The following is a 12,161-nucleotide window of genomic DNA, read 5'->3' on the forward strand; positions in this document are numbered from 1 at the left end:
GAGTGGGAAGACTGAGGCTGGGGGCCCCTTGGCCACAGCAGGCGCCGGGCAGTGTCAGAGCCAGCCCAGTCAGCTTCAGCACAGCAGTCTCAACCAGCAGATGCCTCTACATGTTGCAGCAACATCCAGGCCAGGGGGAGGTGCAGCAGCATGGCCAGGCCCTGGGGCATGGAGACTCTTGTTTCAGATTGCACTCTGCAGCTCTGCCAGCAGGAGAAACAAAGGAGGGACTCAGAGAAGATGGATCCACCAGGGAGCAAGTACTGACCAGAAGTGGGGGCATGGCCAGGATGGGGGGCGGGGGTGCTGTTGGCCTGTGACAGCACAGGGCCCCTGCCTGAGGGGACTGCTGTCCTTCGGAGGTGTCAGCAGCCGCAGTCTTGTTTTCTGGATTAATCACTCACTGATGCCAAAGTGGGACTTTCCCTGCCAGGCCCCCTCGCCAAGACCGAGGGTATTTCCATCATTGCCTCAGAGCAGCAGCTTGGGGGGGCCTGTGAGGTGGTGGGAAGCACGGGGCAGTTCCCTGCCCCAGAAGTCCAGGGCACAGGGCAGAGGATGGCCGCTGATGCTTCCAGTCACATGAGCAGGGGTTCAGGGCAAGGCCAGATCTTTGGGGGTATCAGTGAAAGAGAGGCCTCCCTCCCAAGAAAGGGCAAGAGAGCGCCCGCGACACCTGGTGTTGTTGGGCTGTGGATATCCTGGAGGACTGGGAGACTATGGCACTTCTGGCTGCCCTGGGCTCCTTTCTCAGCCGGCCTGTGGTTTGCTGTTCTTGTGGGTGAAATTGCAGTTTATCTCCAAATCAAGGTTGAAAGCACAAACTGCCTTGCTTATCTTCAACTATGAAAAGAATCTAAATCCCAGGTGAGCTCTGCAGGGAAGGAGGGTCCAGCTTGTCCCCTTGGCCCCAGGGCCCTGCTAAGAACATCCTGCGTGGCCTGAAGGAAGAGACAAAGGTGAGGAAGCAGAGCTAAGCAGCAGGATCTGGGCTCAAGCAAGGCCCTCCCATCCCAGGTGTGGGTGCCAAGGGGCCTTTCCTCCACTGCCTTCCAAGCAGAATCAAATGAGCCCCCCACCCCAGCCCCACCCCCCAAGGTACCCCCTCCCAGAACCCCTTCTGGCAGCCCAGGGAGTTGACCCATGGGCTACACTGGTATGCACCTCTGGGAGGATGCCGATAGATCTGTAGCCCAGACAGTGCCCGCATTTGTGTTTCCAGACACCAGAACTTCTGGGCAGGTGGCGCTCTTCTCCCCCCTGCCCTGCTCCATGGAAAAACCAGAGGGCTGTGTGAGGCCCAGGGGCAACACCTTCCTGGCCTGCCATTGGCTGGGGATGTAAGCAGACCTGCATTGCCTTTCCAGTGACTGGAGGTAGCTTTGAGGAAAGAAAGGGGGGAAAAAACAAGCAAATGACTTTTCTTCAGACATTATCCATAACAACAGACCTCATGTCATTGCACCATTACAGATCACAAGGAGAAACTTTGTAGTTCTCTGAATGCGAATGACCAAAGTGCAGGATGGGGGAGAGGGAGTGACCGGAGAGAGGGAGCGACCAGGGCGAGGAGTTCTGGAGGACTGAGGGTCAGGGAAGCATGGACCTGGGACTCAGAACACTACCTTCCCTCCTGGACACTGCCACAGGCTGTCTCCATGTGGAGGTGTGTTTCTGGGCCAGAGGTCCAGCCCAGTAGGGCTCTGGACAGCCCTGGAAAGTTTCCATGTTAGGTGTCCTGATCTTGAGCAGGCCTGAGCCCTCAGCCCCACCCCTCGGTCCCCAGTAGTTTCTGTTGCGTTGGTAGCACCCACACCAAGGTTTTCCACAATTGATCTGCCTGCTGCCTCCAAGAGCCCAGTGGGTGGAGTCCAGTGGGGATACCACCATGAGGGGTCCCTTCATAGGATGATATTGAGGGGAGAGAGGGAAGTGAAGGGGAGCAGGAAAGAAAGGGAAGGGCCTAACAGCCAGGGCGGGACACCCCAGCCTATTCGGAGGAGAAGCAGGCCTCATGAGCCCTGAACCTGACCTCCAGGGCGGGGATGCCAGAGTCAAGGGGGGACTCTGGGGAACTGGGGCCAAGAAGGAGAGAGGCTCTGCTGCAGTGCGGTCGCTCCGACCCAACAGCCCTGACCTGACAACCAGGGTACAGGAAAGAACCTCCTGAGGGCCCCGGAGTAGCCCAAGGCCCCGTGGAGCGGTACAGCTGGCAGAGCGTTCGGCTAAATCGAGGCGGCGCGCCTTCCCGCTGTGCTGTTATGCTCCGTGTCCTCTCTGGGCTGGGCGTCCCTGCCACCCCAACCCCCAGGGCAGTCCATCCCAGCGCCTACACCTCGAGTACCCTGAGCGCAGGCCGCGGAAGGGAAAGTTGGCAAGTGCGCGGCGCCCGCGGGGGAAAGCGTTAATGGGAGGCCGGGTGGGAGCAGCTCGCTCGCTCGCCCACGTCACGCCGGTGCGGGCTCGACTGACGACCGCGGCGCCTGGGGACGCCGGCGCGCTCTGCTCGCCAGGTGCTCCGCCTGGAAATGTCTCCATTAGTTGTCGCCTGCTCCCCGCCGGAGCGCGCGCGGCTAGTGGCTGCGCAGAGCTCTCTCCGGCCGGCGGTAGTGTCCGGGCGCCAGCGCAGGTAGGCGAGGTCCTGGCGCCCGCCCCCGCTCCGGGGCTTGGAGACCCCTCCCCCCTAACGGAGAGGCGGAGGCTCCGCGCGGCAGCCGAGGGGCGCGGGCGGCTGCGACGGTGGCGACTCCCCGGTGCGTCCCGGGCTGAGCGCTGCTCCCCGTGGGCCCAGCGCCTGAGCGGCGCTGGCGGGCGCGTCCTCGGCGCAGGTAGGGAGTGGGCTCGTCCGCACAAACTTTGCGAGGATCGCTCCTGGGCTGGAGAGCACAAAGTTTGCTGCCTGCCGGTGTGGGTCTCTGGAGGCCGCCGCGTTCGCTGCAAGTTGCAAAAAACGGGGTGCGGGGGGACGGCGCGGGGCTGGGGAGCCAGCGGGGCCTGCGCCAGGCACCCGGACTGCGCGCCTTCCTCGCTTCGGCGGGCCCAGCGGGGGCGCGGTGGGGGCGCGGCAGGAGAGCTGGAGGGAGCCGGCTGGGATGGAGGGCGTTTCGGGGATGATTCAACGCGTGTGCCTGCAGCTCGCCCCACTGGCTTTGCGGGAGACCCCAGAAGACGGGCTGCGAAGGAGTGACCCGCCAACCTCAGGGTTCAAGAGTGTGGTGCCACCGACAACCAGAAGGCCACTTAGCCCCTCACCCTGCCCGGTGTCCGAGAACAGTGAGCGGGCACTGGAGCCCCAAGCCTCGGCCCTAAGCCTCAGAAAAGAAGGCCTTTGCCTAGTGTTGCGTGCTCCCGCCTCAGTCCTCTTCCTGGGGTCAACTTCGCTGGACTGGATAGAGTCCCCCGCCAACCCCCCCCCCTCGCTCTCGGTGCATGAGGGACTGGGGGGTCTCAGAGACGACTCCGGGAACAGGGAGTGCCTGGGCTCAGCTGATGACAGAGTCGAAAATCCCACCCGAGCGGAAGAAGGTCAGGGCGGGGCCTAGCTCCCCGGAGGCGCTGCAATGTTCCGAAGCCTGCAACATCCCCGGGCAAGAGCGACCCACAGGCCTCTAACATTCGGGACTAACGGTCTACAGGCAACCTCATCCTTGGCTGCTTCGGAATACAGCAGGCCAGGGGGCACCTCATCCTGCCCACGGGGAACGGCGCGATTCCAGCGGGTCCTGCCCAGGGGTGTATTTAGAACCGGGGGTCCCTTGAGGAACATGGGTTTAGCACTCTCGTCTCCACGGGTGCGTTTGGCAGGTGACACCGGAAGTGCTGAGGCTCCTGTTTAGGCCGCTCTTGGAGGAAAACCGAGGTGCCTCACCTCCAGGCTTGGCCTTTTAGAGAAGGGCACTTGGTAGTTACTGCGGCTTTATCTATGGGACAAAGATGGCACGGGAAACAGCACAGTTTGGACAGGCGGGCCTCATCGAGCAGCAGGCTGTCAGCGGGATGTTGTGGTGCAGCGTTGGTCTGGGGACAGACTGCGCTGACCCAGCCTCCGAGATTGGTTCGCCGGACCTGGGTGCGAACCCAAACAGGGCGGCGGGGGCCCGCGCCCGGCAGGACACAGAGAATCAGTGGTCAGCCGCCTGAGAAAGTAGAGCCAGGAAGCTGGGTTTCAGCTGGTCGCCCCGCAGAAAAAGGGCAGGCCGGTGGGGCTAGGAGTGTCTGTTTACACGCTCATTCTGGAAAGGAAGTCAGAACAGGGCAGTGACGGCCAAAGGGGGCTCCTGGAAGCCTCCCCCAGATGCCCAAGGGGGGTCTGTGCCTGCCATGCTGCCGGGGTGAGCACGCAGCTCAGAAGACGAATGGTCCAGGGTTCTGGGGCGCCGCGGTTTCCAGAGAGCGGTGGCGGAGGAGTCTGGGGGAAGGAACCGTGGCTGTCAGGCCTGGATACGACGCTGCCAGACTTGGTGGCTGACTCCGCAGTCCAATGAGCTGTCACAATCGCCAGGCTGGGGCCACGGGAGTGGGGTGAGGAAAGGATGCCGAGCGCCAGCCTTGCATCGGGATTCCTGCTCCCTGAGCCCTCAGCCACTCCGGCCTGACACCCCTCCCTCGGCCAACCAGGCCTCATTACTGGGAGAGAACGAGTTGTTTGTAAACAATAAATAATGGAAAGTAGGAGGACGTTCTGGAAAAGCCTGAGCGGAAGCCAGAAAACTGGAAGGAGTTGGGAGGAGGGACGATGGGGGAAGGGAGGTGTGGAGGAGGAAGACGGAGAGAGATTGAGAGATTCATTTCTGCCAAGAAACCCCGGTGGCTAGTTTCTTATTATTTACAGGAATGTGATATTAGCAATTCAGGTGAGGAAGAAATAAACACGGCCGCCGCGAAATCAATACAGAATTCAAAAAAAAAATTATTAATGTCATTTGACTCGTGTTCTTTATATATCTCTCCCGGCTACAGACGCTAAACTGTCTGAATAATTTGCATGGAGCGGCTATTCATTATTTCCGATGGCTTTCCCGTGCAAGCAGCTCGGACGTGGCCGGCTGCGGTCCAATGCGATCCGAGAACTCGTATTTTCATCTGTAAATTAAAGCAATTACGCAGCAGATATTATATGATGCGTACTGTGGTCTCCAGATAGTCATCAATCACCTTCAACTGAGCTGTCAGAGTGGGCAGATTTCGTTTCTGGGAGCCAGGCTTGCAGCTGGGGAGAGAGTGAGAACGTCATCATTAATTAGTGGGTGACCCTGGGGCAATTCACAGGTCTGAACCCAGGAATCTCTCCCAGCAAGTCTGCACAGCGCCGCCGAGCGCGGCTCCCTCCGAGCGCTGGAGGCCTAGAGGGGCGAGAGCAGCGGGGGGCAAGCCCGGGCCCCGGAGGGTGGCGGGCACACAAGTCCCAGAGCGAGTTCGGAGCGGCCCGGACGCTCCTTGCCATTGCTTGCGGGCCTCCGCTTTGGGCTTGGGCAAGGTCCCGTGGCCCGGCCTGGAGGCGGAAGTCCTGGGGTGGGCAGTCGGCCCCCTCCCTGACCGATCAGTGCGCCCGGGTCTTGGAGCTATGCAGAACGGGCTGGGAAGGATGCCTCTGTCTGACGCCCAAAGCCCCTCCCTCGTGCCTACCCCCGAAGGTCGCCGGGAGGAGGGAGGGCAGCGGGAGGCGCCCCAAAGCTGAGTCTCCAAACCGGCTCCTCGGAGCGCACAGGATTTTTGGCAGTCCCGGGTTTAGCCGCGAGGGGCTGGGGGGGGGGGGCGGCTGAGGGACTGCCCCCGCGGCAGGAGGAGGAGGAGGAGGAGGAGGAGGAGGAGGAGGAGGAGGAAAAGCAGGGCTAGGCGCTGAGCCGCAGCTCTCAGGAGAAGGGGGCGCGGGTTGGGGGGGTGCGTTCCCCGGGGACACGGCGGCCGAGTGGGGCAGGCCCGGCAGCCCTTGGGCCACCAGCCCTGCAGTGGCGGGCTCTGGGGAAGACCCAGGACCCACACGAAATGCCCTGCATCTGAGGGCATTTTGACCTCCAGGTGCAGACACTGCTGTTGCCGCCTCTGGACCTGGAACCCCATCCCGGAGTGGGATTCGGGAGGCGTCGCCGACTCCCAATTAAACAATAGTCGGGCGGGCGCCGCCACACGCCCGGCGCGCTGAGCGGCTCTCCCTCCACCTGGAGAGCCACCGGGAGCCGAGGCCGCGAGGCCGCCTGCGCCCGCGCGGGTCTAATTTTAACTGTTGATTACATCTTCATGAAGACTCACTCGTGTGTCCCTCATACGTCTTATTTGTAATTGAGACTAATGATTATAGTGGCGCGGGGAGGAGCAGCTGCTCATTAATTAAATTCTAATTAAAAGTGCCTCCCGTCCTCAGTGACTAAGGAGAAACGCTGTTCATTGGGACGATCTTAACTCCTCGGATGAAATTCCTCCGTTAAAGCGCATTGGATCCTCCGCGCGCCCCGCCCGGCCGGACCTCGGCCGAGTGACCCGCGCCCTCGCGGCCAGGCCAGGCAGAGGCGGGGGCTGACGTCAGAGCCTTCGACGCTTAAAGCCGCGCACATCTCACTTGACGAGTTCGCGAGACCGGTTTTTTTTTTTTTCCTTTTTTGCAAAATATGTATTTGTGTCGCCGCTGTGAGGCCGGTCAGTCCCAAAGCCCCCTCGAGGCTCTGGATTGCGAAGCTAAAAGGATCGCGGCGGCTGCCGCGGCTTACTCTCCTGCCCGGTTGGAAAAGTTTTCTGAGCGTGTGGGTGAATTAACCGGATACCCTGCTTCGCTCCCCCCAGCGCCTAGGAGCGGGCGGCCCCGGAGCAGTGGCCGCGCCACGCCGGCCCCCGCGCACAGGACCCCACCAGCCCGCCTGCCGGCCCCGGGCCGCGCTCGCCATGTCCTACCCGCAGTTTGGATACCCCTACTCTTCGGCACCACAGGTAAGGAGGCCACGCGAGGCTGGAAACACTGGCTGGCGGGCAATCAGCGATCCGATGTCACTTCCCAGCGAGCAGAGCTTGTGCCACGTGCCCCTTGTGCCCAGGCCCCGGGAGGGCAGGAATGCCGAGAAATGCCGACGGGCGGGGACCCCAGTTCCCGCTTATTTGACCTTCGCCCCTGGGCTCTGAGGCTGCGCCTCAGGGTTCCCCAAAGGACCCAGGACAGATGTGGCACGTGCGGGAGTGCGTGGCTTTGGAAATTCCTCGGGGAGGGTGTGAACACTCCTGGGCAGGTCTGGCTGGAACCCACGTGGCTGGAGAGGGGCCTGGGCGCAGGCTTCCCACGGGAAGGAGCGCGCAATCGGGCGTGGACGGTAGACCCAGGGGACAAGGGGTACGGCCTCCTAGGCAGGGAGGGGCGGGTGGAGGAGTAGGGCCCCAGCCTTGCGCTGGTGGCCCGCCCTACCTCGCGGCCCCTCTCTCCCCCAGTTTCTGATGACCACCAACTCTCTGAGCACGTGCTGCGAATCAGGTGGCCGCACGCTTGCGGACTCCGGGCCCGCCGCCTCGGCCCAAGCGCCAGTTTACTGCCCGGTCTACGAGAGCCGGCTGCTGGCCACTGCGCGACACGAGCTCAACTCGGCTGCGGCGCTGGGTGTCTATGGGGGCCCCTATGGTGGCTCGCAGGGGTACGGCAACTACGTGACCTACGGCTCCGAGGCCTCCGCCTTCTACTCGCTGGTAAGGGTGGAGAGGGTGTGCCTCCAACCTTCCCTGCCACGCCACGCCACGCCCCTACCCCTCGATTTGCCAACTTCACTTTCCCTAACTCCCGAGGAAGAGGCCTGAGGCCCCTGGACTCAGGACTGTAGGGGGTGGGAAAAGCTTCCTTCAACTTTGCACCTCCAGGCCTGGTCGCTGGGAGCACCACCAGCTCCGCCCCCACCCCACCCCCACCCTGCCCGCGTTGGGACCACCTGGCAGGTGCGCTGCAGTATTTAATGCATCGATTGCTCTCAGATGGCTATTAATTTCTAATCAGATTTCCGGGTCTGTCGGAGCCGGCCCACTCCCTCCTCCTGGACTCCTTCTACCACTGTTCTCTCCTCCCAGCACCCCCCTGACCCCTCCTTTTCACCTCCCTCCCTCGCCCCTCTCTCTGCAAGTCCCCTTGGCTCCTCCCCATTTCTCTGCTTCCCCCCCCCCATCATTTCCCGTCCCTCCTCACCCCTCGGCTTTTCTGTTGTCCCCCAGCCTCCGCCCCCTCCCCTCCTCCAATCTCACCCTCCGGTCCACGGGTCCTCTACACTCACTTCCCATTCCCGCAACGAGCCCCAGCGGTCTGCTCATCCAAGTCTTTGGGCTCCTTCGCTGCCTAGGCACTAGGGACAGTCTGGGAAAGGGAGCGAAGCGCGTAGGACCCGGGGCCTAGGGGAGGAGCTTGAGCGGGGCGGTGTCCTGGAAGCCGCGACCCCAGGCTGCTGTTCCCACAGAACAGCTTCGACTCCAAGGACGCCCCTGGATCTGCGCATGCGGGCCTCGCGCCCGCCGCCGCCGCCGCCTACTACCCGTACGAGCCGGCGCTGGGCCAGTACGCCTACGACAGGTGAGGAACCGACCTCCTCACTGCCGCCGGGGCCCTTGCACTCTGCTCAGCCACCCCCACCCCCTCGCAGCCCCACAACGCCCTCTGGAAGACTGGGGGGCAGGGCACGGGGCGTTCCTCTCCTCGGGTCCTGCTGAGCTGACCAGGCCTCGGTCCCAGCCTGCCACCTGGCGAGCCCGCGCAGCCAGGGTTAAAAGTGCCTCCAGTCTCCGCAGGACCGCTGACTCCCAGCTGTCTGGACTCCCAAAGTGCTCGCTGTGCTGCGGTTTGAGGGAGTGTGGCCTCGGTGCCCAGGCATCGGATGCCTCCCTCCACCAGAGTAGTGCAGCGTGGGGGGTGTGTCTGGGCCCCGCCTACCGCCCGTGCAGGGGGAACGAGATCAGGGAGGCCCTGGTGCACTCGTAGAGAGCATGCCCCATCTTCCAAGGGGCAACAATTCCGTTTGTTGCCACAGAAGGGCCGTGTACACCCTGCGGGCGCTTTTCTGTGACGACCACTCTGCCCCTGGGTGCCCCGCAGTCTGGCTCACCACAGCTCTGACACATGCTTGTCGGGTTTCAGAATCAGAGGGGTAGAAGAGAGGCGAGGCAAAGGGACCGGCCCGAAGACATACCAGTCTGTACAGAGTGACAGACACCTGGCTGGGCCTTGTACCCGTGCACCACCTCTGACCTCTCTGGCTGAGGAAGGAGCCCAGGCTTCTTATACCAAATATAAACATTCTCTTTGCCCTTGGGCCAAAAACAGCTGCCCCCATGGGCAGCAGCCTGAGCCAAGACCTGGCTGCAGCTCAGGTCTTAACCATAAACACACCCCCACGACCGGGACCGGAAGCTTACTTGTGCCTTGTCCTGGTGCCCCACTGCCACCTGTCTCCAGATACGGTACCATGGACAGCGGCACGCGGCGCAAGAACGCCACTCGCGAGACCACCAGCACGCTCAAGGCCTGGCTGCAGGAGCACCGCAAGAACCCCTACCCCACCAAAGGGGAGAAGATCATGTTGGCCATCATCACCAAGATGACCCTCACGCAGGTCTCCACGTGGTTCGCCAACGCACGCCGGCGCCTCAAGAAGGAGAACAAGATGACGTGGCCACCCAGGAACAAGTGTGCTGATGAGAAGCGGCCTTACGGGGAGGGTGAGGAGGAAGAGGGGGCCGAGGAGGATGCCCGAGAAGAGCCTGACAAGAGCAACAAGACTGAAGGTGGGTAGAGGCTGGTGATGCTGGGGCTGAAGTTCAAGGTCAGGATTCCCTGAGCCTTCTCTGTTGATTCTAGAATTGCTGAAGGCATTGAACCCTTGGGGCCCTGGGCAGCAAACGAATGAACTAACCCAAGCAGGGCTGGGAAGGGCCTGGGGGGGGGGGGACTGTGGTAAACCAAGATCATGTTTAAAGAAATCCAACATTATGTTTAAAACATTAGACACACCCTCCACCACGGATCTGAGGTTGAAATCCACTCACAGGTGTTGCCAGTTTGGGGACTGGATGCCTCTAAAGATGAGAGGTAGGAAGAAAGGCACGGCTGCTTTCTCTAGCTCCAGTGTCAGGCCCGATAACCATGGACTCAGAGACAGGAAGGAGAAAGAGGTAGGGGTCTGGTTAGCCCACCACCCCCTCTCCCTCCACTGGCTACTTTTTCTCTCCTGGGCAGAGCCCACAGGCAAAGAGGAGAAGGATCTTGAGCTCAGCGACTTGGAGGACTTCGACCCACTGGAGGCCGAGCCCCCAGACTGTGAGCTGAAACCTTCCTTCCAGCCCCTGGATGGTGGCCTGGAACGCATCCCCACTGCTCCTGATGGCCCCAGTGCCCCTGGCAAAGAGGCCTCGAGCGCCCACCGGATGTCCCTGGCTGCCGATGGCCGGGCTGCCCTGGACCAGGACCTGGAGAGGGCCCGGAGCTGCCTCCGAAGCGTGGTAGCTGGGCCAGAGCAGCAGCCGGGTGCGGGGGGCGGCCCGCAGGCCTGCGAGGCCAAGCTGGGCTTTGTGCAGGCTGGGACGACTGCGGGCCTCGAGGTCAAGCCGCGCATCTGGTCCTTGGCACACACAGCTACCGCAGCCGCTGCCACTAACCTGAGCCAGACTGAGTTTCCTTCGTGCATGCTCAAGCGCCAAGGGCCCTCTGCCTCTGCAGCCGTCTCCTTGGCGCCCCCCTCCTCCTCGCCTGCGGCCCCGGCTGCCGCTGGTGCCCTAGACAGGCACCAGGACTCCCCGGTAACCAGTCTCAGAAACTGGGTGGATGGAGTCTTCCACGACCCCGTCCTCAGGCACAGCACTTTGAACCAGGCCTGGGCCACCGCCAAGGGTGCCCTCCTGGACCCCGGGACCCTGGGCCGCTCGCTAGGGGCGGGCGCCAACGTGCTGACGTCGCCCCTGGCTCGCACCTTCCCGCCCGCCGCGCCCCACGACGCCCCTGCCACCGGCACTGCGAAGGAGCTGCTGGCTATGCCCAAGGCCAGCGGGAAGCCCTTCTGTGCTTAACTGGGCCGGATCCCTGGGCCCGGGAGAAAACAAACGGTGCTCAGGCTGCAGCTCGAAGGTCGAAGACTCTTTTTCTAACGAGTTTCCAAAGCCAGGCGAAAGCGAGGCGAAGCTCAGGCCACCCACCCACCCTAGAGGGAGGGTCTGAACTCGGTCTCCCGGAACCATGGACAAACCCCTGGATATGTCCCACGCCAGGTCCACCGACCACCCTGGTCATTCCCAAATTCAGGAACCCGTGGGATTAGGCTGCGCCCAAAGCAGAAGGCAGCCGCCCTGAAACATAAAGTTTACATCCAAAAGTTTACAAGGAGAAGACATTTTGGTTCCAGGCTTTATTTGTGCAGCTGTCTTCTGGGTGCGAGGCATGCCCGGTTTCCTTCTGAGGACCCCTCAGCCTGTTGACCTTCTGATTTCATCCTCGGCACATCTCACCTGAAACACTCCCCTGAATTCACACTATTGCACACTCTGGACTCGACAAAGTTATGTTTTTTAAATGTATGTTCACACCAGTAATTGCCTGCTTCAGAGGCTGATATAACAAAACCAATAAAACCGAGTGATGTTTGCATTGCAAAGTGAACACATCGCTGAGGTAGACACTTGAGAAATTGTTGGAGAAAAGGTGCTGATCACCACAGGGAGGAGCAGGGAAGGGCACTGACCCAGGAGTCCCCGAGAATTTGCCTGCAGAGCCTAAGACAGGATTTAGTAAGGCTGTTTAAAAAAAAAAAAAGAAAGAAAGAAAAGGAAAAATGAAAAAAGGGGGGTGGGGCAGTAAACTTTCAGTATTCTGTTGAACTCCCTAACAGAAGTGGATGAGTGCACCAGTGCACTCCCAAACCTTTTAAACTGTCCCCTATTACCAGACTCCAGAACTTTGAGTCAATGGGAGTTTCTCTGGCGAGATTAATTTTAATGACATTTAAACTTTCCAAACTCCCTGGGGACTGTGCTTTGGTGGGGGAGGAGCCAGGACTTCACAGCCCTAAGAACTCTCTGCACTGTGCTCTGAGGGAGTGTGGCCTTTCCGGCCCCACCAGGCTCCTAATCCAGCCTCCCCTTCCTCCTGGGGCCTGGGGCCTTGCCAGCAAAGATCTCCCACTGCTAGCTGGGCAGCAGACCCGACTCTGGGCTAGGTAGGA

The 12,161-nt window shown here is 61.4% G+C and overlaps 1 protein-coding gene across 1 annotated transcript; it reads left to right on the top strand.

Moving 5' to 3' along the window:
• Positions 1 to 2,310: 2,310 nt before the first annotated feature.
• IRX4 (iroquois homeobox 4) lies at positions 2,311 to 11,594 on the top strand. Its single transcript, XM_037137400.2, has 6 exons — positions 2,311 to 2,629; positions 6,778 to 6,921; positions 7,411 to 7,662; positions 8,415 to 8,527; positions 9,407 to 9,735; positions 10,187 to 11,594. Exons 1-6 carry the CDS (start codon positions 2,408 to 2,410, stop codon positions 11,011 to 11,013), a joined length of 1,887 nt encoding a protein of 628 aa, XP_036993295.2. The 5' UTR covers positions 2,311 to 2,407; the 3' UTR covers positions 11,014 to 11,594.
• The last annotated feature ends 567 nt before the right edge of the window (positions 11,595 to 12,161 follow it).

This window comes from Artibeus jamaicensis, unplaced genomic scaffold, assembly GCF_021234435.1.
Source record: "Artibeus jamaicensis isolate MK-2021 breed Jamaican fruit bat unplaced genomic scaffold, CSHL_Jam_final scaffold_369, whole genome shotgun sequence".
In the NCBI taxonomy this organism is placed as follows: domain Eukaryota; kingdom Metazoa; phylum Chordata; class Mammalia; order Chiroptera; family Phyllostomidae; genus Artibeus; species Artibeus jamaicensis.

Coding starts and splice junctions, on each gene's coding strand:
- IRX4 (XM_037137400.2), top strand. CDS start 2,408: ATGGGAGGCCGGGTGGGAGCAGCTCGCTCGCTCGCCCACGTCACGCCG. Junction 6,922..7,410: donor CCTACTCTTCGGCACCACAG/GTAAGGAGGCCA, acceptor TCTCTCCCCCAG/TTTCTGATGACCACCAACTC. Junction 7,663..8,414: donor CCTCCGCCTTCTACTCGCTG/GTAAGGGTGGAG, acceptor CTGTTCCCACAG/AACAGCTTCGACTCCAAGGA.